Here is a 7,650-nt window from a genome sequence, read left to right on the forward strand (position 1 = left end):
AAGTTACCTAAAAATACATAATTCTCCTCCCAGCAGGCCTCCGATGAGTTTTTGTTGGTCGCAGTTCATGTTTCCTGACTTTGATCGAAAGGACAGACTCCCCCCAGTTTATTTACTTTTGATTAGATAAAAAGGAACATCCCATTTCTGTTTGTAATTTTGTTTCACAAGTTGGATTCTGTGCAGACTACAGAATTCTGAATCCTTTATGATGTCTAAATTCCTCACAGCCCATGTGGTTTTGTGATCCCTCCCTCATTATGCCAGACAGGCAGGGTTCTGGAAGGAAGTAGGTGGCATGCTTAGGAAATTGAGAAAATTCTAATAAAGGGACTTATTTTGGAAGTTTGAACAGGATTTGGGGAAACCAACAGGGAATATTGCAATTCCCTGAGATTAACAGCAGCTGGGTTACTATCCCTCGACCTATGGACTAAGGTTGGAAAGAAAGAGAAACTACACCAAGGGACTGCCTGATAGGACTGTAGGCTTTATTTAGGGGAGGGCGAAATCCGAAATCCGGGCACCCTTGCAGGGAGGGAGCCATCGAGTAGCCACCCCAACCTCACTCTCCTCCTGACCTGAGCCTTCCATTGGCCGAGTCCGCCAGGAGCTAGAAGACAGGGAGCAAGGCGGAGGTTCTAGTGCATCCGCCTCCCAGAACACAGAGCGAGCGAGGGAGGGCAGGGCTGACGAGGACTGTCGAGGGGAGAGTGGAAATTGCAGTCCAGTTGCTAAAATTTCTTTGTAACCCTCAAAATCAGTATTCATGGAGGTGCTTGTGTGGTCACTGGGGACATGCACAGAGCGGCAGAAAATTTGAGCTTACCTGCTCCTAACTGAGGAGGCACAGGGAAACTTTTTGTCTTCTTGGTCTGGCTCTCGTGCTTTAACCAGTTGTCCTTTTCTACTCAGTGCCATGTTTTTCACATCTTTGTTCTTTTAGTTTGTGATTTTGCTGTTTCAAATGACCCCCAAGTGTAGTGCTGTCTCGTGTTTCTGGGCACAGGACATCTGTGATGTACCTTACAGAGAAAATACTTGTGTAAGATGAGCTTTTTTCAGGCGTGAGTACTTTGGGTCATGAGTTCAATGTTAATGAATCAACAACATATACTACAGTAGGTGTCTTGACACAGAAACACATGTAAAACAAGGTTATTTACTGATTGGTTCTCAAAAATTTTGTAGCCAGAGGCTCTTAGGAACCTAATCCTGTATTTCCCCTAGGAGGGGTGGTTCAGTCTTCACTAATTCATTGATCATGGTGACTTTATACAGTGTCATTACCATGAGAATGAGAATCCACTGTATTTAGCACACTAGAAATAAAAATAATGTCCAGTAGCATATAAAAGTTGATGATGTGTTATTTCCCAAGTTTTGATTACCATCATATCATAATAATTATTGCAAAGTTATTTGCTAAGCTCAGTTCACTTTCTCAAACTTTCCCATTTTCCAACCATTCTGAGCAGTTTCCCTGGTTGAAGTTCATCTTTTTGTACCAAATATGACAGATTTTTTTCATAATGAGCTCAATTGTCTATAGTGTTGATTTGCTACTTGAATTCAGGCTTCACTCTTATTAAACTTTCCATGTGTTCTTGATTTGACTAAACAAGAGTAAAAATAATATTCAAATATTAGTCTCCCATTTAGGAGCATTTGACCCAGGAGATTACCCACATAAACTCTGTTTTATATATATTCGTTAAGTGACCAAATCTAGAGCCATTTAAAACTATACCTGAAAGACTGCCATACACAGATGCCTTACCTGGAGAGACAAAACATGATTTTATTTTTTTAAATATATTTTTATTGATATCAGAAAGGAAGGGAGAGGGAGAGAGAGATAGAAATATCATTGATGAAAAAAAAAAGAAATATCATTGATGAGATTCATTGATCAGCTGCCTCCTGCATGCCCCCTACTGGGGATCGAGCTCACAACCGGGCATGTGCCCTTGACTAGAATCGAACCCAGGACTCTTTAGCCCGCAGGCCGATGCTCCATCCCCTGAGCCAAACCAGCCAGGGTGACAGAACATCATTTTAAAATCAACTAACATCTGTCTTATATATTACTTCCATTGTTGTGGTAGTTGATGTATGTCTGTATGCATTTTCATGTCTTATAAAATTATCAACATTTTAAAAAAAATTATTAACATTTAATTATTAATTTATGTTGGACAGAAAACTTTGAGTGTGGCAATGTAGTCTTTGTTTACTTAATCCTTTTCACCTCCTTTCCAGCCTCATCTCTTGCCACTCTCTGATTCAACTTTTATACTCCAACCCCTCATTCTGCTTGTAAATTCCTCCCAGACCTGCTGCCCTCTCCTGTGTCTTCCTGTGCAGTTCCCTCTGCCTGGAATGTCTCCCCTCTCATCCTTCTGACTTCCACTCCCACCTTTCTCCTTCACCTCCCTAACTCCTGACCACTCAGTCAGTGGTCACCTTCTGCAGCCTTCCTTGCCCACCACTTTCCTCATCACTGGATGGATGCCAAACCTCTCTGCATCCCTGATTCCCTGCACATGTCTTTATCAGCACACTTGCCACCATCTTTTACAATCTCTTTATGGAGCTGTCTCCACAATAGACTCAGCTCAGTGAGAGCAGGAAATGCTTCATTCACCTGATGGTTAGCCACCCCAGTACTCACCTAGAGACACACTGACTACTGTTAAATAAACCCCTGCTGCTCTTAATTCAGTGTCTACCCTTCATTGACGCTATGACAGAGGATCAAACATGTTAAAAAGCAACTATTGAAACCCTTACAAACTATATTAGCAAATTGAATCTGAGTGTATATCAAAAAGAGGAACACATCATGACCAAGTGGGGTTTACCCTGGAAGCGCACCATTGGTTCAACATGGGAAAGCCAATAAATATAATTCAACATATTAACAGAATAAATAAGGAAAACCATATGACAATCTCAATAGATGCAGAAAAATTATTTGAAAAAAATCAACATCAATTCATGATTTAAAAAAAAAAAAAAACACAAAACTAGTAGAAAAGCACTTCCTTAACCTGAAAAAGATTATCTACAAAAAAATCTAGAGCTAATATTACACTTAGTGGTGAAAGACAGAATGCTTTCCCCCTAAAATTGGGAACAAGACAAGAATATCTGTTTTCAATGCTCTTTTTCAACATTGTGCCAAAGGTTCTAGCCAATGTAGTAAGGCAAGAAAAAGAAATAATGCTGTCTATATTAACCTAAGATGCAGTTGTCTCTTGTGACAGAGAAATTCCCAAAGAATTTATGGAAGAAAATACTAAAACTAATAAGTGAATTTAGCAAAATTATAAAATGAAAGATCAATATACAAAATCAATCAACCTTATTTTTAGAGATCCTTATACCATAGTTTTACTATATTGTTAATGATAATCTCGTATAGTTTTTACAAACAAATACACTGGATGACTTTCAGTATTATTCCAAACTTTTATTTCCTTGAAAAGAATAAATTATTAGAATTTAAAGACACTACTATTTATAAAAACATCAAAAAAACATGAAACTTGGGTATAAATCTGTATACATCTGTATGGTCAAAACAAGACACTGATGAGGGAAATCAAAGAGGATGTAAATAAATGAAGTGATGACTCAGTGTTAACATGCCAATTCTTCCTAAATTGATTTATAAATTCAAAGCAGTCCCAATCAAACTCCCATCTGGACTTTTGGTAGAAATCGACAAACTGACTCTAACATTTAGATGGAAAGGCAGAGGAACTAGACTAGCCAAAACAATTTTGAAAAAGTTGGAAGAGTCACACCACGTGATTTCAAGCAGTGGTCCTCAACTGGGTTTGATTTTGCCCACTTCTCCCCGCTGGGACATTTGACAAATCGGGAAACATTTTTTTATTGTCACAGGGGTTTTTTGGGATGGGGTGGGGTGGGGAAGAGTTGCTCCTGCTACTGGCATCTTGTGGGTAGAGGCCAAGGATGCTGCTAAACATTCTGTAATGCATAGGAGTAAAGAGTTGTCTGGCCCCAAATATCAGAAATGTCACTACAGAGCTACAGTAGTAATCACAACAGTGGGGTATTGGCACAAAGATAGACATATATCAATGGAACAAATAGAGAAGCCAGAAATAGACCTGCACACATATGGTCAATTAGTTTTTGAATAAGGTTTAAAAGCAATGCAATGGAAAAAAGATAATCTTTCATCAAATGGAAAAATTGGACATACATATGGAAAAAATATATGTTGACACATACTTTACACTATATTAAAAAATAACTCAATGAATCATAGACTTAACCTTTTGCACTCGGATGTTGAGTGTGACTCGACACGGTTAGCATTAGAATAAAGGAATTGAGAAAAAAGCAAGCGAGTACAAAGGGTTTAATGTAAAATATAAAACTATAAAACTTCAGGAAGAAAACATAGGAAAAAATACTTGTGAACTTGGGTTAAATAAAGATTTCTTAGATAGATATAATATATACAGGACAATCCAAAAAGTAACAACTTGCTAAATTGAACTAACTCAAAATTAAAAACTCTTGCTCTTCAAAAGACACTGTTAAGAAAATCCAGAGACCAGCTACAGATTGGGAGAAAATTACAAATCACATGTCTGGTAAAGAATTTTATGTAAAATAGATAAAGAACTCTCAAAACCCAATAACAAGAAAATCAACAAACCAGTAGAGAAATGAGCAAAAGGTTTGAATAGACACTTCACCAAAGCTATACAGATGACAAATAAGCACATGAAAATTTACTCAACATCATTAGTGAAACCCCACCCAAATGGGCTTAAACAGGAAAGGTCAAATAAATTGGCTCCCATTAGGAAATTCCACAGAGAGATTGGCAGCAATCAATCCAAGTGTTTAATATTACTGTTGCTTTGGGAAGTAGGGGGAGCCCTCCACTCTGTTACTAAGGGTGACATGCCCCTGACTACTCATGAGGTAAATGTCAGCCCCAATCAAACTACATGCTGCCTCTCTTATGTCCAGTCTGATGAGAGCACTTCTGTCCCCAAATCCCAAGCTGTCCAATAATTTACCCTGATTGGCTGGTTTAGGTCACATGTCCACCCATGATGGAGCAACGCCTGTGTCTAGGAAGTAGATTTATGCTGATTACTTTAAACCTGAGCCACATGCCCCAACCCTGTCATGGATAGTATTAGCTTCCTCGAAAGTTTAAGGATTTTAAGGAGGCAAGGTGAGGACGCAAACTTCAGCAAATAGAAATCTCCAAGGGAAGGTGGAAAGGATGCTGGTGAAGTAGGCATAATGCCTACCACATGCCATCGCTGAATTGTTCTGAGTTGTTTAATTTGGATTAAAGTCATGCCTAGTAACTCTCCATGTGGCAGCATTGTCATCATTCCTCAAAAAGGAAAAAAAAAAATTTCTAATTATATTTCTAAAAAGAGAACTAAGAACAAAACTTGAGAACCTATGAGAGGCTATTAGTGTCAGTTTCTTCCTTGCAATTTACTACAGGGTCATACAATGTGTGGCCCTTCATTTCTGCTTGCAAACATGCCTGGGAAATGACTCATTAAAAATTACAGTGACGAGTTCTTACACGCATGGATGTTACTGTTTAAAAATATTCCATGTTTTGGCCCTGACCAGGTAGCTCAATTGGTTAGAGCAGTGGTTCTCAACCTTTCTTTCTTTCTTTTTTTTTTTTTGTATTCATTTTGTTTATTTTTTTTTCCCAATTTTTTTATTAAGGTATTATATGTGTACATATCTTATCATTGCCCCCCCACCCCACTCCCATATATGCCCTCACCCCCCAGAGTTTTGCATCCATTGGTTATGCTTATATGCATGCATAGTTCTCAACCTTTCTAATGCCGCGACCCTTTAATACAGTTCCTCATGTTGTGGTGACCCCCAACCATAAAATTATTTTTGTTGCTACTTAATAACTGTAATTTTGCTACTGTTAATGAATCGTAATGTAAATATCTGTGTTTTCTGATGGTCTTAGGCGCTACAGCAACGGTTCTCAACCTGTGGGTCGCCTAAGACCATCGGAAAACACTGATATTTACATTACGATTCATAACAGTAGCAAAATTATAGTTATGAAGTAGCAACGAAAATAATTTTATGGTTGGAGGTCATCACAACATGAGGAACTGTATTAAAGGGTTGCAGCATTAGAAAGGTTGAGAACCACTGGGTTAGAGCATTGTCCCAATTCACCAAGGTTTCAGGTTCAATCCCCGGTCAGGGTACATAGAAGAATCAACAAATTAATGCATAAATAAGTGGAACAACACATTGATGTTCCTCTCTCTCTCTCCCCCTCTCCCTCTCTTTTTCTCTCCCTCTCTAAAATCAATAAATTTAATAAGTAAATAAATAAATAAATAAAAATATTCCATGTTTCGACATTTTCCTCCTAGCCATCTTAACCAGCTATGCATTCTGCAAGGACACGCTGTTTTGTTCCTTAGTAACACTCCTTTCTGGCCCATGGCCGCCTTCTTTGGTCAGGATGTGCTCATGGAGCTCCTTGAACAGTGTGCTGATGGACTCTGGAAGGCCGAACGCTACGAGCTGATTGCTGACATCTATAAACTCATCATCCCCATTTATGAGAAGCGGAGAGATTTTGAGGTATCTGAGTTATTTGTTTTTTTCCCAGTGTAGAGAACAGTGAAATGACATATACCCCCAGATTTCCTTACATGCAAAGAGAGCAAGCAGGCCACGGTCAGAGATGAGCATGTGGTCCCTGACCCTCCACGTGGGGCTGGCGGGTCACCACCCTGAGCCATCAGGCATCCCACACCCAGACCCCACCTCTAGGCAGACCCCACATCTCAAACAACAATGGTTGGTAGTTCTGACACCACTTTTGAAAGATGCCCGGAACAGTTTCATAATCACCAGGTGCCTTTTTTTCTCAGGACGCTTTGTTGCTCCCCCTACCTGGGAAAACTGTCTCTTCCATGCTTCCTGGCCTGGAATCCACATCCAGTTTCTCTTAGCATATCGATGGAGTAGGGAGATCAAGGACTGAAAACGTCATCATAGGACTTTATCATCTCTGACATTTGAAAGCAGAATTTGCTTACTGCATTGTGGAAATTTGATGGGTTCTCATATGCACACTGGTCCTTTGGGTAGGAAACATTACAATTCAAAAATGATCACTACCAGTTGTGCAATCCAAATATAGTCTTGATTTTTTTTAATAACTCAAGTCCAAGGATTTTTCACCCACGTGATCCCATTTGCTTTTTTAAACTGGTTGTACGCATTGCAAGTAGGGAGAACTGGTTTTTTTTCTGCTTTCCAGAGGCTAGCCCATCTGTACGATACTCTCCACCGGGCCTACAGCAAGGTGACGGAGGTCATGCACTCGGGCCGCAGGCTCCTGGGCACCTACTTCCGAGTGGCCTTCTTCGGGCAGGTGAGCCTCCTCTCTGTTCTGTAGGCTGGCCCAAGTCCCTTTTTCTTTCCCTTAACTCTATAAAATTGTATTTTGTACATGTTCTGCTTTCTATAAATGCTAATTTGATGAATTTGTCATGTTTAGTATGATTCTTCCTCAGTAGTAAACTTTCTGCTTTTCTTTTTTTTTTCTTTCTTCCTGTCTTTTATTTATTACTTTCT

At 39.3% G+C, this 7,650-nt stretch overlaps 1 protein-coding gene across 10 annotated transcripts in view; it reads left to right on the top strand.

Moving 5' to 3' along the window:
* Positions 1 to 7,650, top strand: part of DOCK9 (dedicator of cytokinesis 9) — a 286,418-nt gene that overhangs the window by 261,094 nt on the left and 17,674 nt on the right. For all 10 annotated transcript variants that reach the window (XM_079779188.1, XM_079779189.1, XM_079779191.1 and 7 more), the window contains 2 exons: positions 6,526 to 6,648; positions 7,334 to 7,447. In XM_079779188.1, the coding sequence (XP_079635314.1) occupies positions 6,526 to 6,648; positions 7,334 to 7,447 (237 nt within the window). The remainder of the gene's footprint in view (positions 1 to 6,525; positions 6,649 to 7,333; positions 7,448 to 7,650) is intronic.

Source organism: Cnephaeus nilssonii, assembly GCF_951640355.1.
Source record: "Cnephaeus nilssonii genome assembly, chromosome: 8".
NCBI lineage: Eukaryota > Metazoa > Chordata > Mammalia > Chiroptera > Vespertilionidae > Cnephaeus > Cnephaeus nilssonii.